General features: G+C 43.7%; 1 protein-coding gene across 2 annotated transcripts; it reads left to right on the top strand.

The window, feature by feature from the left end:
• The first annotated feature begins 15,155 nt into the window (after positions 1–15,155).
• LOC121562891 (NACHT, LRR and PYD domains-containing protein 1 homolog) lies at positions 15,156–26,505 on the top strand. 2 transcript variants are annotated; one of them, XM_045217256.1, is made up of 12 exons: positions 15,156–15,395; positions 15,975–16,021; positions 16,158–16,710; positions 17,399–17,457; positions 18,066–18,103; positions 19,498–19,562; positions 19,695–19,909; positions 20,097–20,356; positions 22,996–23,121; positions 23,290–23,419; positions 23,505–23,534; positions 25,921–26,505. In XM_045217256.1, exons 1-12 carry the CDS (start codon positions 15,385–15,387, stop codon positions 26,232–26,234), a joined length of 1,848 nt encoding a protein of 615 aa, XP_045073191.1. In that variant the 5' UTR covers positions 15,156–15,384; the 3' UTR covers positions 26,235–26,505. The 2 variants fall into 2 exon arrangements, with proteins under 2 accessions (XP_045073191.1, XP_045073190.1); XM_045217255.1 differs by having other exon boundaries at positions 23,287–23,419.
• The last annotated feature ends 457 nt before the right edge of the window (positions 26,506–26,962 follow it).

The raw sequence follows: 26,962 nt of genomic DNA, 5'->3' as shown, positions 1-26,962 counted from the left end.
GTATTGCAGCATAGATACTTGTTATTGTTGTTAAGTGTGTTGGTATTGCAGCATAGATACTTGTTATTGTAGTTAAGTGTGTTGGTATTGCAGCATAGATACTTGTTGTTGTTGTTAAGTGTGTTGGTATTGCAGCATAGATACTTGTTATTGTTGTTAAGTGTATTGGTATTGCAGAATAGATACTTGTTATTGTTGTTAAGTGTGTTGGTATTGCAGCATAGATACTTGTTGTTGTTGTTAAGTGTGTTGGTATTGCAGCATAGATACTTGTTATTGTTGTTAAGTGTGTTGGTATTGCAGCATAGATACTTGTTATTGTTAAGTGTGTTGGTATTGCAGCATAGATACTTGTTGTTGTTGTTAAGTGTGTTGGTATTGCAGCATAGATACTTGTTATTGTTGTAAAGTGTGTTGGTATTGCAGCATAGATACTTGTTGTTGTTGTTAAGTGTGTTGGTATTGCAGCATAGATACTTGTTATTGTTGTTAAGTGTGTTGGTATTGCAGCATAGATACTTGTTGTTGTTGTTAAGTGTGTTGGTATTGCAACATAGATACTTGTTGTTGTTAAGTGTGTTGATATTGCAGCATAGATACTTGTTATTGTTGTCAAGTTTGTTGGTATTGCAGCATAGATATTTGTTGTTGTTGTTAAGTGTGTTGGTATTGCAGCATAGATACTTGTTTTTGTTGTTAAGTGTGTTGGTATTGCAGCATAGATACTTGTTGTTGTTGTTAAGTATGTTGGTATTGCAGCATAGATACTTTTTTTTGTTTTGTTAAGTGTGTTGGTATTGCAGCTTAGATACTTGTTATTGTTGTCAAGCTTGTTGGTATTGCAGCATAGATATTTGTTGTTGTTGTTAAGTGTGTTGGTATTGCAGCATAGATACTTGTTATTGTTGTTGTTAAGTGTGTTGGTATTGCAGCATAGATACTTGTTGTTGTTAAGTGTGTTGGTATTGCAGCATAGATACTTGTTATTGTTGTCAAGTTTGTTGGTATTGCAGCATAGATATTTGTTGTTGTTGTTAAGTGTGTTGGTATTGCAGCATAGATACTTGTTTTTGTTGTTAAGTGTGTTGGTATTGCAGCATAGATACTTGTTGTTGTTGTTAAGTATGTTGGTATTGCAGCATATATACTTTTTTGTTTTGTTAAGTGTGTTGGTATTGCAGCTTAGATACTTGTTATTGTTGTCAAGTTTGTTGGTATTGCAGCATAGATATTTGTTGTTGTTGTTAAGTGTGTTGGTATTGCAGCATAGATACTTGTTGTTGTTGTTGTTAAGTGTGTTGGTATTGCAGCATAGATACTTGTTGTTGTTAAGTGTGTTGGTATTGCAGCATAGATACTTGTTGTTGTTAAGTGTGTTGGTATTGCAGCATGGATACCTGTTGTTTTTAAGTGTGTTGGTATTGCAGCATAGATACTTGTTATTGTTGTTAAGTGTGTTGGTATTGCAGCATAAATACTTGTTGTTGTTGTTGTAAGTGTGTTGGTATTGCAGCATAGATACTTGTTGTTGTTAAGTGTGTTGGTATTGCAGCATAGATACTTGTTGTTGTTAAGTATGTTGGTATTGCAGCATGGATACCTATTGTTTTTAAGTTTGTTGGTATTGCAGCATAGATATTTGTTGTTGTTGTTGTTAAGTGTGTTGGTATTGCAGCATAGATACTTGTTTTTGTTGTTAAGTGTGTTGGTATTGCAGCATAGATACTTGTTGTTGTTGTTAAGTATGTTGGTATTGCAGCATAGATACTTTTTGTTTTTTGTTAAGTGTGTTGGTATTGCAGCTTAGATACTTGTTATTGTTGTCAAGTTTGTTGGTATTGCAGCATAGATATTTGTTGTTGTTGTTAAGTGTGTTGGTATTGCAGCATAGATACTTGTTATTGTTGTTGTTAAGTGTGTTGGTATTGCAGCATAGATACTTGTTGTTGTTAAGTGTGTTGGTATTGCAGCATAGATACTTGTTGTTGTTAAGTGTGTTGGTATTGCAGCATGGATACCTGTTGTTTTTAAGTGTGTTGGTATTGCAGCATAGATACTTGTTATTGTTGTTAAGTGTGTTGGTATTGCAGCATAAATACTTGTTGTTGTTGTTGTTGTTAAGTGTGTTGGTATTGCAGCATAGATACTTGTTGTTGTTAAGTGTGTTGGTATTGCAGCATAGATACTTGTTGTTGTTAAGTGTGTTGGTATTGCAGCATGGATACCTGTTGTTTTTAAGTGTGTTGGTATTGCAGCATGGATACTTGTTATTGTTGTTAAGTGTGTTGGTATTGCAGCATAGATACTTGTTATTGTTGTTAAGTGTGTTGGTATTGCAGCATAGATACTTGTTATTGTTGTTAAGTGTGTTGGTATTGCAGTATAGATACTTGTTATTGTTGTTAAGTGTGTTGGTATTGCAGCATAGATACTTGTTGTTGTTGTTAAGTGTGTTGGTATTGCAGCATAGATACTTGTTGTTGTTGTTAAGTGTGTTGGTATTGCAGCATAGATACTTGTTGTTGTTGTTAAGTGTGTTGGTATTGCAGCATAGATACTTGTTGTTGTTGTTAAGTGTGTTGGAATTGCAGCATAGATACTTGTTGTTGTTGTTAAGTGTGTTGGTATTGCAGCATAGATACTTGTTATTGTTGTTAAGTGGGTTGGTATTGCAGCATAGATACTTGTTATTGTTGTTAAGTGTGTTGGTATTGCAGCATAGATACTTGTTGTTGTTAAGTGTGTTGGTATTGCAGCATAGATACTTGTTGTTGTTAAGTGTGTTGGTATTGCAGCATAGATACTCGTTGTTGTTAAGTGTGTTGGTATTGCAGCATAGATACTTGTTGTTGTTGTTAAGTGTGTTGGTGTCCTTGACCTCTGTGTACATAACGCCTCAGTAAAGTGTGACAGGATGAAATCTCAGAAGGTCCGTAGGAGACCTGAGTCCTGCCACGCATACCACCCTCAGGTCAGCACCCCATATTGGTCCACTGCCTCCCCTTATTGGTCCAGTGACACCTCTCTGAACCAATCACTTCAAGTGGATGGATTGACATCAGAAGAGAACATCTGCTGTACTATTCACAAAGCTCCCTTAATATTTTGGGAAAAACAAAACATCAAACTGAGTATTTTCTATCCTAAAAATCAAAAATATGAACTTTCTAGCCTTATGCAGTGTGTTCATTATACCACAGGTTGTAACTGTATGTGTTGTTATTGATTGATTACAGGAAAACGCCAAGGAGTGTGGAGGTGCATCACAGATCTACCCGTCTGTCTCTCTCTTCCTCACCTGTCTCTCTGCCTCCTTCGCCTGTCTCAAGGCCTCCACGCTGGTCTTCCGATGACAGACAGACAGCTACCTAGCCTAAACCCAGACCCCCTCTGAATCGGAATCTCCCTGGAGGATTCCAGAATGCCTGAACATAGCATGCCTGCTTCTGCTTGCGTTATCTTTATCAATCAATATGACTTAAGTTATGATATTGATCATTTGGGTTGTTGGACTGAAAGGAATATGGCAGCTGAACAGAGAGCTGTTGATTGACTCCATGCTTGATGACTTTACAATCACAGAGAGCTGATGACTTCAGATGCTTGATGACTTTCAGTCACAACCGCCAAAGTTGTGCTTATTTGGACAACAGTTCTAAAACCATGAAAGGGCTTTTAGATGTTTTATTCTTCTTCAGTGTCTTATAAGAGAACATTATAGTGTTTCTATGCAAAAGGAAACATGCTTTCTTTGACCATGGAAAGATCCAGTATCTCCTATGCGTATTCCAAAGGACTTGACTTTGCAATAGGACCATGGAAGACTATCAGTCTGTGGATGATGTGTTTTATAGGCTTTAATAAAATAATACTCTAGATCCATGCATGTGTATGTCTGTTTACCTTAAGCCATGAAATGGAGGAGGAACCTTGGATAAGACATAGGCGCCTTTGAACAGTGATACAATTCAGATAGTGTATCAGTGACCTCTGCTGGTCGAAATATGACATTGTAGGATGTTGATGAATCAAGTGGAGACTGACTGGCTGGCTGCTGAAGGATGGATGAACGAACACAATGGAATCAACTTCCACATTGTTCTCTTCATAACTTATCACTCTTTGGTCTACAAACACATCAAGTATCTACTATTAAATGTGGGCTGGGTTTTCACTTTTGGAAATGGATGGACACTGTTTCAGGAATAACCTTCAAGTCACATATCTTAGATGCAATCTGAGACTTACTGAACCAGTTGGCTTAATTGTAAAACAAGAACCATTACTGACCACCTACTTCTGTCTTGGACTACTAGGTGAAACAGCCATTTTGTTTAGAAGGAGCAACATTACAATGTGTTGGACTACTAGGTGAAACAGCCATTTTGTTTAGAAGGAACAACATTACAATGTGTTGGACTACTAGGTGAAACAGCCATTCTGTTTAGAAGGAGCAACATTACAATGTGTTAGATATCAGGATCTCCAAGGTGTCTTTCATCTGAGCTTTACTGTATGACTCCAAAGGCTTTTATGATGGTTTATAGTTTTTAGCTAAATTCATGCATTCAATTATGTTTTTTTCATGGCATAATCTCTTCTTTCTAATTCAAATGCCTTTAGTCATGAATTAAATGATTATTGAATGCATAATTAAGAATAATAAGATGGAATACTGCTAAATTTGTATTGCTTGCTGGACATAAAAAAGTACTGTAAGATTTCAGTGTCTAGTGATATTAAGTAGCCTTTTTTTTAGCAGTCTGTCCCTTTAACTTTGACAGTAATGCTGTAATGATGTTACGTCATCATGTGGTAACTGTCCTCATGATACAGTATTGTTGAACAATATGCTGTTGCCTGTAATGTGATTGACATGTCCTGAGTCCTGTGTGTCTGGCTGCTTGTGTCCCAAATGGCACCCTTTTCCCTATGTAGTGCACTACTTTTGACCAGGACCCATAGGGAATAGGGTGCCATTCGGAGAATAGCCTGAGAATCTGGGAGGCAATATGATTCATACAGCACAGTTTGATTGACATTGTAGATAATCTGGAATGGATCAATAATAATGCAATAAATAAACATATTTTCTTTATTTAAAAGATGTACTCCCTTTTGATGCTTGCATTTTAGCCATGTAATTTAGCCTGCCAGTTATGACATGTTTTTATCTTGTATCATCTTATAATTCATATATACAGCAGTGTATGCACTCAAAACTCCAAAGATTGTATTTTCTTCAATGCTTTGTTTTTATTTATGTACTGCTTCAGGGAAATGTAAAGGCATGGTGTCCGACAGTGACAGGATTATTGTATTTTCTGTCTGAGGCACTGTCATCATACAATATTGACAATACATTCAATAGGAAAAATGTGTCATTGCACAAGAAGTGCTAACCTTTCTTGCCCTTCTTCTTGGTGCTCTCATCCCAGGTGTTGGCACTGACCAGGGACATGTTGCCCTGGCCCAGGGAGGGAAGCAGTTTGGGCCGGGGGCAACCGGGGGTTTGGGGACCATCTTTGGAGGAGGAGAATCCCTCTGGGCTCTCCTGGCCAGCAGGGGTCCTGTCCGGACGAAGGCCTCGGGCCTGGTGATGTCCCTGGGGGGGCTGGTTGTACTTCTGGCAGCCTCCTCTGGCTGGGCAGCCTCCGGCATGGAGAGAAAAAACACATTGAAAAATTACTGTGTTGTTCTTGGGTACTGACTCACAAAAGTAAGAATGAACAGATTGGAAATCATCATCAGTGGAGGAAAAATAAGAATGCCCCCATATTGCCCTCCTCAGAATGGAGGCTTTCTAGTTTTCCTGAGACCTGCCAGTCTGTCCACATCCAGGGCTCTGTCGCTGCCCAGCCTCACTACAGTCAAAGCTCATGTGGCCCGGAGAAAAGCACTTGAAGCACAGCTGGTGCATCTGACAGTGAGCTTTGGTCCAGTGATTAGTGCTTCCACAGACAGCGCACTCACGCTGATGTTTGTGGAACTGTTTACGGGGCCCTCTGTTCACAGACTGAGTATTGCTGACCAGAGCATTCTCTAACAAAGTCAAAACTTTCATTAATGTCCCACCCTCAGATACAGATGGTGCCTGGTCTGGTTCACGGCCACATTGAGAAAAATATGAAACATTAGGTATTTTCACAGGACCCACTCCCTCCTGAGGGCAGTCAAAAACGGCAGCCACCTGCTGTGAAAGTTGTGTTCTACATGCTTTACGTTCCCTTAACAGTTCATCCAACCGATCCTGTACCTCACTGGCTGTCCAGTCACGAATGGGTTTGCTCTTGAACACTTGGGCCAACTCTTTATCAGGACAGTTGCGTACAAACATGACTGCCAACTCTGAGCACTGATTGGGTAAGGTCCTGCCCTCACTCACAAGGTACTGTTCGGCTGCCTCTGCAGCTTTGTTAAGTCTAATCCAGAAATCTATTGGACCCTCATTAGCATCTGGTTTGATTGAATAGAAATCAGCTAATGGCATACCTGAGCAGACAGTATCCCCAAAGTGTTGCTTGAAAACACTGAACACCGCCTTAACATCTGTGACAACAAGGTTGTTACGCTTCCAGACTTTGGTCACATCCCGTGCCCTCCCCATGAGCCTAGACATCACCTCCCCAACATTCCCAGACCCAGTGTAACCCCTCTTCTCTAGGTAGACTTCCATTAACTCCTCCCACTCCAGGACAGAGTACTTATCTGAGCCATCACCCCTAAAAAGAGGTGGAGCACTAACATCTGACTTCACAACCAGATTCAGCTTGGACGCATGCTGGGGTTGGTGAGGGGGACGGGCAGGAGAAAGACTTGAAACCCCAGGCTGCAGTAAACTCGCTCTGATAGATTCTCCTATCTCTGAACCAATCTGCTTAATAAGGTCACTAAGCTGACTCGGAGGCGTCCCATTATCACCGAGTACTGTGGATGATGGTACATCAAAAGACAGAGGTGGGATACCCTGGTCAGGTGGAACAAACAGCCTACCCCTCCCAGTGCTTGCAAACTCAGGACTAGCAAACGCTCTACTCCCAGGTGTACCAATTGGTGTAAATGGAAGGACACCCCTCCCTCTACCCACACTAAAATCCCCAGCATAACACGTCTTATGGATTTGAGAATCTTCCATGGCTCACAGAGCACTTGTAATTTAGTGCATTCAAATACAAAAAAAAATTATGCAATAAACAAATTCATCCAAAACATACAAATAAGCACGAATACCTGTATCTAATGAATATGCTACATTCACTTTCACTGTTTACAGTATATATTCACTTACAGTAAACCATCAACAAATTCACATGCGCAGGTCGTGCACCTCATCCACACGCACAGCTCCGGCGGTCGGCTTGAGCTGACCAGTCGGCAGGTCACGTAATTAGGACACTGCCACAACTGGAATTCTGATGGTTGGATAATTTTTATTCGACCTGCACACGAAGAGACAACACACAATATGTTAGCCCTTGGTGCAGCCACAGCTCTCGGGCACCTTGCTAGTTGAAGGTCAGGCAAAGAGAACAGGTGCTGCATGCACACATTCAGTGCCTAACAACACACTATACAATACAAGTAAAATGATATACAACATAATTCTGACAAAATAAAAGACATACCTGCACACCACGAGACAACACACAATAGGTTAGCCCTTGGTGCAGCCACAGCTCTCGGCACCTGCGTGAGCACATAGAAACTCACTCAAACACTGCCCCAAATACTCCCGAGTTACAATAGGTACCCTAATTAGCGAGCTCGGTGAAAGTTGTTAACATAAATCTTTATATTGTCCACATTGTAACAAAACCTGTAGTTGCGTAACAGCACTTTGTGTAACTTTACCACAGTTTTATATTGACAAATTACGGCGCCAAGGACAACATACCTTGCTAGTTGAAGGTCAGGCAAAAGAGAACAATAAGAGGGTACATAAATACAGATAACCCGCGATGGACCAAACCAAAATATACAACAACTTTTACAATTAGGTGTATTTACAATATATATACATAAAAATGTTTGTACACCAAAAAATAACATTAGCTATGGAGCTGTAATTAAATAAAGAAACCACATTGAATTATTATTATTATTAACTTATTAACATCCCCTCTTGACCTGGCCTACTTGAACTGTCCTTGTGTGCAATTTGGTGCATAATCTAGGGGAAACATCACACTACTACACATATAATTCAAGTCATACCTTTATTGTCATTCATGCTCTTATTTTTAACCGAGTAGTTTTGCAAAAGTGTAACCTGCGTCAATTCTAGGAAATATTGGAATAACGTGCTTAAGAGGACACCTGACACGCACAACAGGATAACACAACAACCACATTTTCAATTGACAATCATTGATTTAAATGGATGTGGTCAATAGATTTGTATAGGCATATATACTAATTTAATTTAACTTGTAAGGCAAGGTTGGATTAGTAGGTCTATGCAACATGCACCTGGATAACCGCGTCATGAATCGGAACGGGCTCCAACGTCCTCATATACACATTATGACAAAATAAAGATCTTAATCTTTCACGAAATAAAGACATAGAAGAAAACAGGTTCTAGAAACTCAATTTCTCCATGGCAATAGAATGTAAACATGTATATTGCGCCAAACATAACCAAATATCGCCTACAACTCAATTCTCAGCGCAGCAAATTGGACGACTCCACAGGCATTGATCATTCGCGACTTTAAGTCATTCCTGTTATCTCTACAGCATCCCGTATATCTATAGCGCTGCATTTCGTCCCCCTCTGACCATGGATAGGGTTGGGAGCATTCCTGAGTTCACTTATGGTCCCACTAAGGTAATCTTAGGGAGATATTCCTTTTGGCATACTGTAAATGCCTGTGCATAATGTACCTAATAAAGCATACTTATTTTAATTATCTTCAAAGGAATTCTGTAGAAGCAGCCTTTATTTTCAGACTCTGCAGGCCTGCTGGGAGGAAGCATATTACAATAAACAGGTAAGATTCATCCCACAAAAACAGTAACCACAGAAAAAAAGAGATAGATTTAATCCCAAAACAAGAGTTTTATTTCAAGACAGTTTAGAGAAGATGGTCATAAGAGTTCTTTAATATCACTTGCAAATTGTGAGACATGAGCAGTTGTGAAATGTTGCGAGAGGCCCTTCTGAAAGCACATTATATGGTCTTTAGTGGCACGGTCTCACACCTTACCTCATCTTGCAGAAGAAGCTCATGGTCCACTATCTGCTGCTCCAGAGTCGAGGCCAGGTCTCGCCCCATGTCACCATGGAGCACATGAGCGACTGGCTGGTGTCTCAGGGCAAAAAATCCCTTAGGGAGAGGTGAGTACCACGTCAGCTCTCACCTTCACTACCATTCTCTGTCACCAGCAGCACTCCAGGAGGTGTGGGTAAAATAAACAACAGATAAATAGGAAGCCAGGAAAGTTGAAATGCTTTGTGTTTTATTTGAAGGGTGTGGAAGGAAACCCTGGAGGAGGGGAACGAACTCGCTCGGCTGGTAAGAGAATGAGAGTTAGAGACTTAGACTATCAGTCAGTGAGCTCTTTTCTAGCCTTTCAACAACTAGTTAGTACAGCAGAATATATCTGTTGTGAAATTACACTAATGGGACTTCCTGTTTCCTACGGCAGACCTGGGAAGTAAACACCTGCCTAAAAATGATTGACATGGAGCACGAGGCTGTCTGCAAGCTCCGCCGCTCTATGCACCCCACCTCTCCAGCTGGCGCTGACATGTGAGTTCCATGTACTGCCCTGCATACGGCTTACTCCATTCATCTACACATCTGGAGCTATGCAGAAAAAAACTAGGGCAGTGTTCTTCTGTGTGAACATTGCACATCGTTTAGCTTTCTCTGCTGCTTTTTGTTGATTTCAGCGACCCCTAAGGTCCACATCATCATGGAGAGAGCTGTGAGGAGCATTCTGGACAAGCTGTCCAATAAGCCCTGTAGCAACCTGCTCAGCCCATCCCAGGTGGTGGTGGAGCTGGTGCCCAGGATCCTCCTGGCCCTGTGGCTTCAGCCAGAGGAAGGCCATTCAGATCACCCCATCCTCCTAAGCGGGATGGCTGTGAGTATGGTGGTGGCCGTAGGGGAAGAAGCTCTCCAGCATGTTGAAGGCCTCTTCTCCTCACACCCCTTTCTCCCGGGCTGCTGCTTTTGACTCTGTGAGGTCGATCCTCGGGAGAATCAGCCAGTCCTTCTCCCTGGATGACCTCAAACCCCTTTTTTATGAGCTCTGTCTGTGCCTTTGTGGCGGACGAGGTGAAAAGCTACTTCCAGCCTACTGCAGACACCCTGCCAGTCCCCCTGTCCTAGTGGTGGCCGTCTCCGCCACACTACCAGCTGACATCCAAGCAGGTGAGTAGCACTCATAGAGAGCACTCTGACAGATGCCTTTTGTCATGACATCCTGGTGCCTTGTAGTAGTAAAGCCAATCAGGATTTTAATTGTCACCCCAAACACAGATGCAGACCAGGCTTCTTCCCACCTGGAGGTTGTGGAAATCCCCCATAACACAGAGGCAGACCCAGCTTCTTCCCACCCATTGGTTGTGGACATCACCCCTAACACAGAGTCAGACCCTGCTTCTTCCAACCTGGAGGTTGTGAACATCACCCATAACACAGAGGCAGACCTGGCTTCTTCTCAGCTGGAGGTTGTGGACATCACCCCTAACAAAGAGGCACACCTGGCTTCTTCGCACCTGGAGCTTGTGGACATCACCCCTAACACAGAGTTAGACCCGGCTTCTTCCTATCAGGAGGTTGTGGACATCACCCCTAACACAGAGATAGACCCGGCTTCTTCCAACCTGGAGCTTGTGGACATCACCCCTAACACAGAGGCAGACCCGGCTTCTTCTCACCTGGAGGTTGTGGACATCACCCCTAACAAAGAGGCACACCTTCCTTCTTCCCACCTGGAGGTTGTGGACATCACTCCTAACAAAGAGGCACACCTGGCTTCTTCCCACCAGGAGCTTGTGGACATCACCCCTAACACAGAGGCAGACCCATCTTCTTCACACCAGGAGGTTATGGAAATCATCCCTAACACAGAGGCAGACCTGGCTGCTTTCCACTTGGAGCTTGTGGACATCACCCCTAACACAGAGGCTAAGAAGGCTTCTACCCACCTGAAGTTTGTGGTCATCACCCCTAACACAGAGTTAGACCCGGCTTCTTCCTATCAGGAGGTTGTGGAAACCACCCCTAACAAAGAGGCAGAACCCGTCTCTTCCCACTTGGAGATTGTGTTCGTCACACCTAACACAGAGGCAGAACCCATCTCGTCCCACTTGGAAGTTGTGGACATCACCCCTTACACAGAGGCAGACCCGGCTTCTACCCACCTGAAGGTTGTGGACATCACCCCTAACACAGAGGCAGATCCGGCTTGTTCTCAGCTGGAGGTTTTGGACCTCACCCCTAACACAGATAAATACCCTGCTTCTTCACTCTTGGAGGTTGCGGACGTCACACCTGAAGAAAAGCCTCTCATGGTGGCCGTCTACGCCACTCTGCCATCTGCCATCCAAGCAGGTGAGTAAGACTTATAGAAAGCACTCTGACAGGTGCCGTTCATCATGATAACATGTAAAGTGTTGGTCCCATGTTTCATGAGCTGAAATAAAAGATCCCATTCAACTGGCCAGTGTTTAGAACCTACGGTTTGCATTTATTTACATTCTGCCCCGCTTTTGTCCCTTTCCAGAGGATGTTGCTGTGGTCACCCTGGACGTCACCCCACACGTCACCAAGGACGTGACCCTGGATGTTCCATGCAGGGCGAGGAAAGGGGCAGTCCGGCGTTTTTGCAGGCTTTGGAGGGCAGTGTGCTGCTGCGCTTGCCACAAGGAAGAGGAGAAACAATATTAATTATTCATTAGACCAGAAACAGGATTGAACCATAGACCATTAAATTCTTTGCATTATAGCTGCCTTCAATTCTGATTTTCTTCTGTTTAATTCTTAATTAATTTCAGAACATTTCTCTAAACTTTGTGGAGTAGGTTGTATAAATAAGTGGGAAACATCCCAATCCCAATTTTAATGCTTTTAATAATTAACTTATAAAAAATTTTTTAGATGTATAATTTGACAATAAAGTGGAGGGCGTGACCAAAAAACTTTAATCATCATAGAAAACTCTTGCTCACTATTAAAAATGCATTGTTTTATTTAAGCAAGGTTAAAAGATTAACGTTTTGGCCTAGTCTATGACGATATGCAAGTTGTGTTTGCCCAGTTAAAGGGGGACCCAGACTCACCCTGGCTCTTGAGGGTTGCAGACACTGAATAATTATCATTTGAAATAAATGGCACTTTTCAAGTCTTGACTAAAAATCTTTAATGAATATGAATTTAAATACAATTGACTTGAGGATCAGAGCAGGCAGGCTGACTGGCTTGCCCTGAAGGCCCTCTGCCTCTACCTCTGTGTGGTTCATCTCAGCCAAGAGGTTGTATGGGTTGTCTGTCTCTCTCTGGGTGTGAATCACTATCACTATGACCTCTTGCTCAGCCTGCCCGTTGGCCTGATTAGAAGGCTTCCCCTCTCATTCCTTGCTCACAGGAGCAGGGGTGATGGCATCCGGGGTAACCTCTTCCTCTCCTGTATCTAACCCATCTTTCTGGCTGTGAGTTCGACTGAGGTCACTCGTTCTCTCTCCCAGGGTGTTGGATAGTTTCTCCTCCTCTGTGTCTTGTGCATTTTCTACATTGTAGAATAATAGTGAAGTCATCAAAACTATTAAATAACACATATGGCATCATGTAGTAACCAAAAACGTGTTACACATATCAAAATATATTTCAGATTTGAGATTCTTCAAAGTAGCCACCCTTTGCCTTGATCACAGCTTTGTACATACAGAATAATACGAAATGTTCTGAGACCAGGTTGCGCTTTCACCTCCCCCGGTAAGAGTGGGAATAAGGCAACCTCAGAGTTACATTCAAGGATACTTTATTGACACAAACGGATGAAATGGACATGGAAAGGTAGTGGAATGATAGTGGTCCTGTAATGGACAGATAACAGGGGTAATGAATATGCACAATAACTGATAGCACAAGTAGAGCAACAACGCTATTAACAAAGGAAGGGCTGTATTAATGGCATAATGCTACCTGCGGAGTATTACACAACACAGTAAACACAGAGAGGCAACTTACAATAGGCAATGGTAGTAACTATAAAGAACAACAAGCAAGAATGATATACATGTTACAAACTCACTTTGTGCACGTACACTATCCCACGGTATCTCTGTGCATTCAAATTGTCATCGATAAAATGATTCATTGTCCGTAGCTTATGCCTGCCCATACCATAACCCCACTGCCACCATGGAGCATTCACAACGTTGACATCAGCCAACAGCTCGCCCATACGCTGCTTTACAAGTGGTCTGAAGTCGTGAGGCCAGTTAGAAGTACTGCCAAATTCTCTAAAGCCGCCTTGGCTTATGGTTGAGAAATTAACATAAACGTATCTGGCAACAGCTCTGGTGGACATTCCTGCAGTCCGTAAGCCAATTGCACTCTGCCTGAAAACTTGAAACATCTGTGCATTGTGTTGTGTGACAAAACTGCACATTTTAGAGTGGCATTTTATTGTCCTCAGCACAAGGTGCACCTGTGTAATTATCATGCTGTTTAATCAGCTTCTTGATATGCCATATTGTGAGGTGGATGGATTATCTTGGCAAAGGAGAAATGCTCGCTACAGGGATGTAAACAAATTTGTGTACACAATTTGAGAGAAATAAGCTTTTTGTGCGAATGGAACGTTTCTGGGATTTTTATTTCAGCTCATGAAACATGGGACCAACACTTTACATGTTGCGTTTATATTTTTGTTCAGTGTAGTTATTAGGTTGGGAGATTGGGATCCTATCTGGGCTAGCTAAAGCCAACTTCATGGTTAGTAGTATGACAGAGAAAATATAACAAGACAAATTTAAACATCACAAATCTGAGGGGGCAAGTGACCCTGTGCCCCCTTTTGGCGTGACGTCTCTGCTATCAACCACATCATTCTGTCTCCGTGAATATTCAAAACAGACACATTCATTCAGGTCTGGTACTGGTCCTACCATATAGATCAGGGATGGACAATTCCAGTCCTTGGGGTCGGAGGGGTGTCACACTTTTTCCCCCATCCCTAGCAAACACAGATGATTAAACTTATTGCATTCTAAACTGAAACCCATGAGTACTTGATTATTAGAGTCAAACGTGTTAGCTGGGGCTGGGGAAAAAGTGTAACACCAATCAGGTCCCGAGGACTGGAGTTGCCCATCCCTGATATAGATGCTCTGTTTGCACGCATCGAGGGATGTGGTGACAGTGGAGGCAAGGGAGCACACAGAAACAGCTTTGTCCTTTTAGAAAGTCGTCATAATCCTTAAATAAATATGATATGTATGCAAGAAATGCAAGAAATGCAGAGCCACTTCCAAAAACATATTGACAGAGTCTAGTATCTAGTAATCTAATCAATTCGTTTTCAACCCCTTTGTTATGGCAAGCCTAAATAAGCTCAGGAGTAAAAATGTGCTTAACAAGTCACATAATCAGTTAGATGGACTCACTATGTGTGCAATAATAGTGATTTTTGAACGACTACATAATCTCTGTACCCCACACATGCAATTATCTATTAGGTCCCTCAGTCGAGCAGTGAATTTCAAACATAGATTCAACCATGAAGACCAGGGAGGTTTTCCAATGCCTCGCAAAGAAGGGCACCTTTTGGTAGATGGGTACAAATAAAGCAGACATTGAATATTCCTTTGAGCATGGTGAAGGTATTAATTACGCTTTGGATGGTGTATCAATACACCCAGTCACCACAAAAATACAGGCGTCCTTCCTAACTCAGCTGCCGGAGAGGAAGGAAAACGCTCAGGGATGTCACCATGAGGCCAATGGTGAACAGCTGTTTCAGTCAGGTCGGTACTGAGCTGAGTTACACTGCTCTCTGCTGGACTGGAGGATTCAGACTTTAAACTACACACACTGGGGTAAGTACAGCTGTTTCAGTCAGGTCGGTACTGAGTTTATTAAAACAAATACTCTGAACATCTGATGTTTCATCACAATGTTTGTGTCATGGACAAATGTATGGGTGTCCTACAAGATGATTGACACCAGTCCACCAACCTAGACAGCTGTTGTGTCTCTCTGTAGGCTGTCTGGCTGTCTGGTCACAGAGGAGGGCTGTGCTGCTCTGTCTTCAGCTCTGAGGTCAAACCCCTCCCACCTGAAAGAGCTGGACCTGAGCTACAATCACCCAGGAGACTCTGCAGGGGGACTGCTTTCAGCTGCTCTGGTGGATCCCACAGATAAACTGATGAAGCTGAAGTAAGTCAGAATAGATGTCCTAATAGTGTGAGCAGTGGTTGTGTCCTATGTAGTGTAGTAGGTTCAGTAACATGAGGACATGTTGGTAGAATACAGGGGAAGTTTACCCAGCAGGCTTAGCACTCCAACACAGCATACATCATCACCACATGAATACTCTTCTTCTGCATCTCTGATATCCTGTTGGAATTGTACTCTGTTCTGTATGCATTATGTAGGATAGAATACCTGTATGTATCTAGTAATGAATTGTACTCTGTTCTGTATGCAGTAGGTAGGATAGAATACCTGTATGTCTCTAGTAATTAATTGTACTCTGTTCTGTATGCAGTAGGTAGGATAGAATACCTGTATTTCTCTAGTAATGAATTGTACTCTGTTCTGTATGCAGTAGGTAGGGTAGAATACCTGTATGTCTCTAGTAATGAATTGTACTCTGTTCTGTATGCAGTAGGTAGGATAGAATACCTGTATGTCTCTAGTAATGAACTTGGATAGTGCACCAGAACACAACAATATGGTTTAAATGTTGACTGCTGTATTATGTCTTTGTCAGTCAATAACCTGTTTCTCCAACAGTGTGGATCATGGTGGAGAGTTCAGGCTGAAATCAGGGCTGAGGAAATGTAAGTCTCTTCAATCCTAATTAACTACATATTCAGAACCATAGTGATATAGTAACTAATCAATACTTGTTCTCTACCTACAAAACTACATTTTATATGAAGATGTGGTTTGATTAAACTCTCCTTTTGTCTACAGATGCCTGTCATCTCACCCTGGACCCAAATACAGCAAACCCAGTCCTGATACTGTCTGAGGGGAACAGGAAGGTGACACGGGTGAAGGAGAAGCAGCATTATGAAGACCATCCAGACAGATTTGACCATATTCCCCAAGTTCTCTGCAGAGAAGGCTTATCTGGATCTCGTTATTACTGGGAGGTGGAGAAGGATGGGGGCAGGGCTGACATTGGTGTGGCGTACAAAGGAATGAAGAGGAAGGGAGAGATGGAGGATGACAGTTGGATTGGACTCAATAGGAAGTCCTGGTGTTTATCCTGCTATGACAGTGGATATAACTTTTACCATGCTGGAGTCATCAGATCCATCCCTGGTCCTGTTTTTAACAGAGTTGGAGTGTATCTGGACTGGCCAGCTGGTACTTTGTCCTTCTATAGTGTGTCCTCCTCTGGTACACTGACACACCATTACACAGAACACACCACATTCACTGAACCCCTCTATCCTGGGTTTGTGGTTTATTCCTCCTCCTCAGTGACTCTGTGTCAGATAGATGACCAACACATTCAAAGGTGAGTCATAGCAATGTTTTATCATTTGATTTCCTCTGGAATCATTCCTACAATTAGATTAGTAGTAGTGGTGTGTTTTAATGTGTTCTGTTGGACCTACAGACAGTTAGATTAGTAGTAGTGGTGTGTTTTTAATGTGTTCTGTTGGACCTACAGACAGTTAGATTAGTAGTGGTGTGTTTTAATGTGTTCTGTTGGACCTACAGACAGTTAGATTAGTAGTGGTGTGTTTTAATGTGTTCTGTTGGACCTACAGACAGTTAGATTAGTAGTAGTGGTGTGTTTTAATGTGTTCTGTTGGACCTACAGACAGTTAGATTAGTAGTAGTGGTGTGTTTTAATGTGTTCTGTTGGACCTACAGACAGTTAGATTAATAGTAGTAGTGGTGTGTTTTAATGTGTTCTGTTGGACCTACAGACAGTAACTCATGATACCTGGTGACTTCACATCTCTAGGGGCTTTCATCAAGATAAGCAATGTCACCTGTAATGTCACCATCAGTATTGACTTCATGGAAGTTGACATAGTGTTATGTCACATTAGGCAATGCACCCTACATAGGGAGTGGTTCTGTCACCCTAATACAGCCTTTGTATTGCTTATGAAGACTGTATGTATGCTATATAAAGCCTTTATAAGTTGTATTTAGTTTAATCACAGTCTATCCTTCTGCTTTCCCAACACCAGAGACCAATGTGGAGAGTGTTGTATCAAGCCTGGTCCTGAGAACACCAGAGACCAGATATGTGAGTGTTAACTGATAATTGTTTTAAAATCAAAATACGATTAAAGCGTTCTTGAGTCCCAGGCAAGGAACACAATCATGATCTATTTGGTCAAAACAAACTTAAAGGTAGAGTCAGCAATATGATGTAGATGCACAAAGTAAACATCATAGTGGGTAAACTTCTACAACAACTAAGGGCTTTGGAGCGCGATGCTAAACTCCTCTGTTTTGGTCCCGTTTCTACCACGCTGTAAGAGAGTGAAGAGAACCCGTGCACAAGGGCAAATACTGTGTGAGAGAGAAGTCAGGCATCTTGCTCATCACAATATCTGCGGTGCTGCTCGTACAACATCATTTAGCTGACTCTACCTTTAAGCTCTCATCCTGGGATCTACCAGAAATCAGGCCCCCAACATCTCCAAAACATGGACCAGAACCATGTTGTTTCCTGCTTCCACAAACATTCATTAATATAACACTAATGTCAGATTATTGTATGATAATGAGTGTACATTCTGAGACTGTTGCTCACTTACATTCATTTTTTTTTACAAGTCTGTTTAATAATTATTAATTCATTATTACATGAGATTGTCCGTTTTAAATAACAACTACTTTTGACTTCAGGGATTCCTCAGAGCTGTAAGACTTGTGACCATGTTGAGGTAAGTCATAATGTCAATTCTCACTTTTACATACCTTCAGGAGTCAGGGACAGTCTGAAAGCCAGGTGTGTACTGACCAACCATTCATACTGGGATATAGACAGTCCTGTGTTCTGCTTTAGTAATATAATCACAGTCTGAAAGCCAGGTGTGTACTGACCAACCATTCATACTGGGATATAGACAGTCCTGTGTTCTGCTTTAGTAATATAAACACAGTCTGAAAGCCAGGTGTGTACTGACCAACCATTCATACTGGGATATAGACAGTCCTGTGTTCTGCTTTAGTAATATAAACACAGTCTGAAAGCCAGGTGTGTACTGACCAACCATTCATACTGGGATATAGACAGTCCTGTGTTCTGCTTTAGTAATATAAACACAGTCTGAAAGCCAGGTGTGTACTGACCAACCATTCATACTGGGATATAGACAGTCCTGTGTTCTGCTTTAGTAATATAAACACAGTCTGAAAGCCAGGTGTGTACTGACCAACCATTCATACTGGGATATAGACAGTCCTGTGTTCTGCTTTAGTAATATAAACACAGTCTGAAAGCCAGGTGTGTACTGACCAACCATTCATACTGGGATATAGACAGTCCTGTGTTCTGCTTTAGTAATATAAACACAGTCTGAAAGCCAGGTGTGTACTGACCAACCATTCATACTGGGATATAGACAGTCCTGTGTTCTGCTTTAGTAATATAAACACAGTCTGAAAGCCAGGTGTGTACTGACCAACCATTCATACTGGGATATAGACAGTCCTGTGTTCTGCTTTAGTAATATAAACACAGTCTGAAAGCCAGGTGTGTACTGACCAACCATTCATACTGGGATATAGACAGTCCTGTGTTCTGCTTTAGTAATATAAACACAGTCTGAAAGCCAGGTGTGTACTGACCAACCATTCATACTGGGATATAGACAGTCCTGTGTTCTGCTTTAGTAATATAAACACAGTCTGAAAGCCAGGTGTGTACGGACCAACCATTCATACTGGGATATAGACAGTCCTGTGTTCTGCTTTAGTAATATATACACAGTCTGAAAGCCAGGTGTGTACTGACCAACCAATCATACTGGGATATAGACAGTCCTGTGTTCTGCTTGTAGGAATGCAGGATTTTAACTTCTGTCATATTTTGTCATTAGACAGTTTAATTGGATCAATCACCAGCATTCCATGTAACATTGAATAAATACATTCGATAAATTACTTTGTTCATTTAATGAGCCAGTTTCCCGGACAAAGATTAAGCCTAGTCTTGGACCTTAAATAACTTTCTATTGAAACTTCCATTGATCATGCTTTAAGTCCAGCACTAGACTCAATCTGTGTCCAGGAAACTGGCCCCATATGTATAACTGACATGCTTGTCCTTGTTCAGGACTCCACACAGTGGCTTCAGATTGAACCCTTGACTTCCACTGTCCAGGGAGTGACAATGTTCAGGTAAAATAACTACTTTTAACATTTCATTCCACTTGCTAGTGTATTTCCCCATTACCTTTGGGAATAGGCTTCTAATCCATCCTCTCCATTTGACGATTGACCCTCTCTACCATATCTTGTTGTTGCCCTCAGGCACAGGACACCCAAAGGGCGTTATGAGTGCACAGTGTCTGGGCTCCGCTGGGTGTGTGAGAGAGATGTCATTCTGAAGTATCACTTCAGGAACTGGGAACCCTACAGTCAACTTCTGAAAGACATGCAGTACGGACAAGGTGGTCCATTGCTGGACATCACTATGGAGTTAGGTGAACTGGAGGAAGTTCATCTGCCACACTTTGTCTGTTTAGGTAAAACCATATTCACATAGTATTCAGAAAGACATTTCCATGTAACTGAGTTTCACTTCCTGAATGAATAAATGAATATTCTGGGAGTTTGAGTTTACTGTGATCTGATACTGCATATTCTTTGTGTTTTAGTTGGATGAATAATACAATATTTGTCTTTCTGTCTCCTTTTTATTGTGTTGTTCAGGGACCAACCCTTCCCTGAGGAATGAGATGAAGATTTTTCATGTAGAGGAACATGGAGTGTCTTTTGAGGAAGTGCATGAGGTAACCAGATTCCATGCTAAGATTCTCCATCCCAAGTTCTCAGTTATCTCTGTTATACTGAGCTATATCTTTTCGCGGAACATAGATGTCCACTGTGAGCTGATGCTCTATCTGTCAGTGAAAAAGCAAACACTAATTCCACGCCTATACCTGTTCCCCAGTAACCCCAGCCAAATACAGGTGAGGTACCATTCTTTTAGAGGTGACCTTAACTAAGCAGTTGTCACGATCGTCGAAAGGAGGAGACCAAAGCGCAGCGTGTTGAGCGAACATCGTAGACTTTATTTAATTAAAGAAACCACGATCAAAAACAACAAACCAAATAGGACGAAAGTGAAGTCCAAATACTGATATACACTAACAGCAACAAGGAAACAATAACCCACAACACAAAGTGAACTCACACAGTATAAATATGGCTCCCAATCAGAGATAACGAGCCGACAGCTGACACTCGTTACCTCCGATTGGGAGTCATACGACTAATCAAGAACAATTAACCAAACATAGAAAATGCACAACCCGAAATCCCCAACATAGAAATACACCCAAACAATGAAACTAAACAACCCTGGCTCAAATATCAAGGTCCGTGGAGCCAGAGTGTCACATTACCCCCTAAAGGTGCGACCTCCGGGCGCACCAGCATACAGTCTCGGGGAGGGTCTGGGTGGGCGTCTGTCCTCGGTGGCGGTTCTGGCTCCGGCCTAGACCACCACCCCACCATCGTCACTACCCGCTTACGTAGGTTCCTCCAAATGACCCCCACTGGTTTAAGGGGCAGCACCGGCCTACGGGGCAGTACCGGACTAAAGGGCAGTACAGGACTAAGGGGCAGTACCGGGCTAAGGGGCAGCACCGGACTCAGGGGCAGTACCTGACTAGATGGCGGATCCTGGCGGGCTGACGGATCTGGCTGCTCATGGCTGGCTGACGGATCTGGCTGCTCATGGCTGGCTGACGGATCTGGCTGCTCATGGCTGGCTGACGGATCTGGCTGCTCATGGCTGGCTGACGGATCTGGCTGCTCTGGCTGGCTGACGGATCTGGCTGCTCATGGCTGGCGGAAGGCTCTGGCTGATCCTGTCTGGCGGAAGGCTCTGGCTGATCCTGTCTGGCGGAAGGCTCTGGCTGATCCTGTCTGGCGGAGAGCTCTAGCGGCTCCGGTCTGACGGAAGGCTCTGGCTGATCCGGTCTGACGGAAGGCTCTGGCTGCTCCTGTCTGGCGGAAGGCTCTGGCTGCTCCTGTCTGGCGGAAGGCTCTGGCTGATCCTGTCTGGCGGAAGGCTCTGGCTGATCCGGTCTGACGGAAGGCTCTGGCTGCTCCTGTCTGGCGGAAGGCTCTGGCTGATCCTGTCTGGCGGAAGGCTCTGACTGATCCTGTCTGGCGGAAGGCTCTGGCTGATCCTGTCTGGCGGAGAGCTCTAGCGGCTCCCGGTCTGGCGGACGGCTCTGAAGGCTCATGGCAGACGGGCGGCTTTGCAGGCTCAGTACAGACGGGCAGTTCAGACGGCGTTGGGCAGACGGACAGTTCAGACGGCGTTGGGCAGACGGGCAGTTCAGACGGCGTTGGGCAGACGGGCAGTTCAGACGGCGTTGGGCAGACGGGCAGTTCAGACGGGCGTTGGGCAGACGGCCAGTTCAGACGGGCGTTGGGCAGACGGCCAGTTCAGACGGCGTTGGGCAGACGGGCAGTTCAGACGGCGTTGGGCAGACGGCCAGTTCAGGCCGGCTGGCGACGCACATCGTGGACCTGGTGCGTGGAGTAGGAACAGGCCGGACCGTACCGGGAACACCCACCACTGGCCTTAACTGGGGATCAAGAACGGACCGGACCAGACTGGGAACACACTTCAGTCTCTCATGCCGTGCCACAACAACTTCCCTCCCTCTACTCGCCAATGGCTCCCCGTAATCCGATAGCCTTCTCTCCTTTTCTCCCTGTGGCAGCCTCCTGCTGCCCAGGCGCCCTAAGCCATGTGCCCCCCCAAAAAATGTTTTGGGGAGTAACCACGGGCTTCCAGCCTCGACTCCGCGCTTCCTCTTCATACCACCTCCTCTCGGCTGCAGCTGCCTCCAGCTCTTCACGAGGGCGGTGATATTCCTCCTCAGACCACCTCCTCTCGGCTGCAGCTGCCTCCAGCTCTTCACGAGGGCGATGATGTTCCTCCGGTTGTGCCCAAGGACCCTTTCCAGCCCGAATCTCCTCCCATGTCCAAAAGTCCTTAGGAGGCATCCATAACTCCTGTGTCCAGACCCCTTGCTCCTGGACGCGCTGCTTGGTCCTCTTTTGGTGGGTTATTCTGTCACGATCGTCGAAAGGAGGAGACCAAAGCGCAGCGTGTTGGAGCGTAACATCGTAGACTTTATTTAATTAAAGAAACCACGATCAAAAACAACAAACCAAATAGGACGAAAGTGAAGTCCAAATACTGATATACACTAACAGCAACAAGGAAACAATAACCCACAACACAAAGTGAACTCACACAGTATAAATATGGCTCCCAATCAGAGATAACGAGCCGACAGCTGACACTCGTTACCTCCGATTGGGAGTCATACGACTAATCAAGAACAATTAACCAAACATAGAAAATGCACAACCCGAAATCCCCAACATAGAAATACACCCAAACAATGAAACTAAACAACCCTGGCTCAAATATCAAGGTCCGTGGAGCCAGAGTGTCACAGCAGTGGTACGGTTTATGTTGACACTCATAACATGAAGATAATAGTGTGTTGCTAGTTTTCTGAATAATGTTTGAATAAGACTATACATTGTCTGGCTGTGTATTCCATGCCTCGTTTCGCAGGCTGTGGAACAACAGGAAAAGTCTCAAGGGTCTTCAAGGGTTCTCATCTCAAGACCAGAGCAGGCCTTCAAACTGAATAGTTTCTTCAGACTGAACATTCCCTGTTCTACCTACATCAATCCACCGGTACAGTTTTAGTAGACTAAGAACATGAATCTGACATTTAAGTCACATTTCTATCCATTGCTCTCTGTCGCTCGATTGCTCTCAATTCAAATGGCTTTATTGGCATGGGAAACATATGTTTACATTGCAAGCAATCTCTCTCTCGCTCTCTCCATCTCTCTCCAGAAGATTCATCTCATACATAGAGACTCCACACCAAGCTTTTTCAGGGCAGTTGTGAAAATGACAGGGGTTCATATTGAGATGGAGTTATTCGGTGATGATGAGAGGATTGCATGGAAAGAAGTGGTATCACAAGGTAGGAGCATATGTCAATCATAACTTTGTACTTTTGTAACAGATGCTATTTAGAGTGATATAACCTCATTTTATTTATCTTTCAGATGAATACATCACTGCCACCCATTCAACAAGTAAGTAAACATGAGTTACAGTGCATTCAGAAAGTATTCAGACCCCTTGACTTTTTCCACATTTTGTTACGTTACAGCCGTATTATAAAATGGATTAAATTGTTCCCCCCCCTCATCAAAATACACACAATACCCCATAATGACAAAGCAAAAAAATACATATTTATAAAAATATCACATTTACATAAGTATTCAGACCCTTTACTCAGTACTTTCTGGAAGCACCTTTGGCAGCGATTACAGCCTCGATTCTTCTTGGGTATGACACTACAAGCTTGGCACACCTGTATTTGGGGAGTTTCTCCCATTCTTCTCTGCAGAAGCTCTGTCAGGTTGGATGGGGAGCGTCGCTGCACAGCTATTTTCAGGTCTCTCCAGAGATGTTAGATCGGGTTCAAGTCCGGGCTCTGGCTGGGCCACTCAAGGACATTCAGAGACTTGTCCCGAAGCCACTCCTGCGTTGTCTTGTCTGTGTGCTTAGGGTCGTTGTCCTGTTGGAAGGTGAACCTTGGCCCCAGTCTGAGGTCCTGAGCGCTCTGGAGCAGGATTTCATTAAGGATCTCTCTGTACTTTGCTGAGTTCATCTTTCCTTCGATCCTGACTAGTCTCCTAGTCCCTGCTGCTGAAAAACATCCCCACAGTATGATGCTGCCACCACCATGCTTCACCATAGGGATGGTGCCAGGGTTCTTCCAGATGTGACGCTTGGCATTCAGGCCAAAGAGTTCAATCTTGGTTTCATCAGACCCAGAGAATCTTGTTTCTCATGGTCTGAGAGTCCTTTAGGTGCCTTTTGGCAAACTCCAAGCGGGCTGTCATGTGCCTTTTACTGAGGAGTGGCTTCCGTCTGGCCACTCTACCATAAAGGCCTGATTGGTGGAGTTCTGCAGAGATGGTTGTCCTTCTGGAAGGTTCTCCCATCTCCACAGAGGAACTCTGGAGCTCTGTCAGAGTGACCATCGGGTTCTTAGTCACCTCCCTGACCAAGGCCCTTCTCCCCCGCTTGCTCAGTTTGTCCGGGCGGCCAGCTCTAGGAAGAGTCTTGGTGGTTCCGAACTTCTTCCATATAAGAATGATGGAGGACACTGTGTTCTTGGGGACCTTCAATGCTGCATAACTTTTTCGGTACCCTTCCCCGACACAATCCTGTCTCGGAGCTCTTCCCCAGATCTGGGCCTTGACATAATCCTTCGACCTCATTGCTTGGTTTTTGCTCTGACATGCACTGTCAACTGTGGGACCTTATATAGACAGGTGTGTGCCTTTCCAAATCATGTCCAATCAATTGAATTTACCACAGGTGGACTCCAATCAAGTTGTAGAAACATCTCAAGGATGATCAATGGAAACAGGATGCACCTGAGCTCAATTTCGAGTCTCATAGCAAAGGGTCTGAATACTTATATAAATAAGGTATTTCTGTCTTTTTATTTTTAATACATTTGTAAACATTTACAAAAACCTGTTTTCGCTTTGTCATTATGGGGTATTGTGTGTAGATTGATGAGGAAACACATGTAGTTAATCCATTTTAAAATAAGGCTGTAACGTAACAAAATGTGGAAAAAGTTAAGGGGTCTGAATACTTTCCAAATGCACTGTACAAACCAATGGCTTGAGGGCCAGTCGACATGGTTTACTGTTGGACTAGTCCTGATTATAAAAGGCTGTCTTCAAGAACAATGGCATCTCCTCCAGGACTTGATGTAGATTAGCCTGGTTCTGAATGCCATCTCCTCCAGGACTTGATGTACATTAGCCTGGTTCTGAATGACATCTCCTCCAGGACTTGATGTAGATTAGCCTGGTTCTGAATGCCCCAATGACATCTCCTCCAGGACTTGATGTACATTAGCCTGGTTCTGAATGACATTTCCTCCAGGACTTGATGTAGATTAGCCTGGTTCTGAATGACATCTCCTCCAGGACTTGATGTACATTAGCCTGGTTCTGAATGCCCCAATTACATCTCCTCCAGGACTTGATGTACATTAGCCTGGTTCTGAATGACATTTCCTCCAGGACTTGATGTAGATTAGCCTGGTTCTGAATGACATCTCCTCCAGGACTTGATGTACATTAGCCTGGTTCTGAATGCCCCAATGACATCTCCTCCAGGACGTGATGTAAATTAGCCTGGTTCTGAATGCCCCAGCCTGTTTTTCTACGTCTGTGAAAACCGACCCTAAATATGAATGAAACAGTAGTGGTGTGATGTGTTCATTGATTCAGGTTGTTATTGTTACAGAATGTGTTCTTAATGCAAAGATTAACAATACAATGAAGACTTTTACTGTAGGTCACTCTGAAAGAAGTCTGTTTCTAAATGTCTGAAATGTAAATGTGAATGAACAAATGTAGTTATTTTGTAACCTGCCTCTCTCAGGTGCTGTGTTAGGGGCAGGGCGTCCGGCTGAGAGCAGTCTGACTGGTTCTACAGAGCAGCAGCTGGGTTCTGTACGGACAGAGTTTGTGAGACGAGTGTCAGGACCTGTCCTGGAAGGTCTGCTGGACGGACTCCTGCAACACACAGTCATCAACCAGGAGGAAATGGAGTCAGTAAAGGTGATAGCTGAGAGGGCAGAGAAGGCACGTGACATCATCGACATGGTGTTGAGAAAAGGAACTGACGCATGTTCCAGGATGATAATCCTTCTTGGGGAGCTGGACCCCTGTCTTTGGACACAGCTTCAGATCTAAAGTTGTAGCCAACCCCTGGGTGTGGGGAGACCAGGCAGGGTGGTTCAACATGGTCTTGGTGTCTGTTGCTTTAATTCAGGCTCCTAAAAATGTACAGAAAATGTAAATCAAACATGACCACTATAATAGCAATAAACTAACCAAAGGTCCAGCCACACAGCCTCTCTCCTTCTGCAGCCTCCTGGAGGTGTGGATCTTCTAGCAGGAGGGTCAGTTAGTCCTCCACTAGGTACCTAGCTGGACCCCTATCTAGCAGGAGGGTCAGTTAGTCCTCCACTAGGTACCTAGCTGGACCCCTATCTAGCAGGAGGGTCAGTTAGTCCTCCACTAGGTACCTAGCTGGACCCCTATCTAGCAGGAGGGTCAGTTAGTCCTCCACTAGGTACCTAGCTGGACCCCTATCTAGCAGGAGGGTCAGTTAGTCCTCCACTAGGTACCTAGCTGGACCCCTATCTAGCAGGAGGGTCAGTTAGTCCTCCACTAGGTACCTAGCTGGACCCCTATCTAGCAGGAGGGATCAGTTAGTCCTCCACTAGGTACCTAGCTGGACCCCTATCTAGCAGGAGGGTCAGTTAGTCCTCCACTAGGTACCTAGCTGGACCCCTATCTAGCAGGAGGATCAGTTAGTCCTCCACTAGGTACCTAGGTATGGACCCCCTATCTAGCAGGAGGATCAGTTAGTCCTCCACTAGGTACCTAGCTGGACCCCTATCTAGCAGGAGGGTCAG

This window comes from Coregonus clupeaformis, unplaced genomic scaffold (assembly GCF_020615455.1).
Source record: "Coregonus clupeaformis isolate EN_2021a unplaced genomic scaffold, ASM2061545v1 scaf0984, whole genome shotgun sequence".
Classification (NCBI taxonomy): Eukaryota; Metazoa; Chordata; class Actinopteri; order Salmoniformes; family Salmonidae; genus Coregonus; species Coregonus clupeaformis.
The sequence above is the reverse complement of the archived record's forward strand: the minus strand, read 5'-3'. Positions and strand labels throughout refer to the sequence as shown.

Bases quoted from the DNA above. Each gene is read 5' to 3' on its own strand.
- LOC121562891 (XM_045217255.1), top strand. The intron at 16,022-16,157 runs GTAAGTCTCTTC...TTTTGTCTACAG, and splicing joins GAAATCAGGGCTGAGGAAAT to ATGCCTGTCATCTCACCCTG. The intron at 16,711-17,398 runs GTGAGTCATAGC...TCCCAACACCAG, and splicing joins GATGACCAACACATTCAAAG to AGACCAATGTGGAGAGTGTT.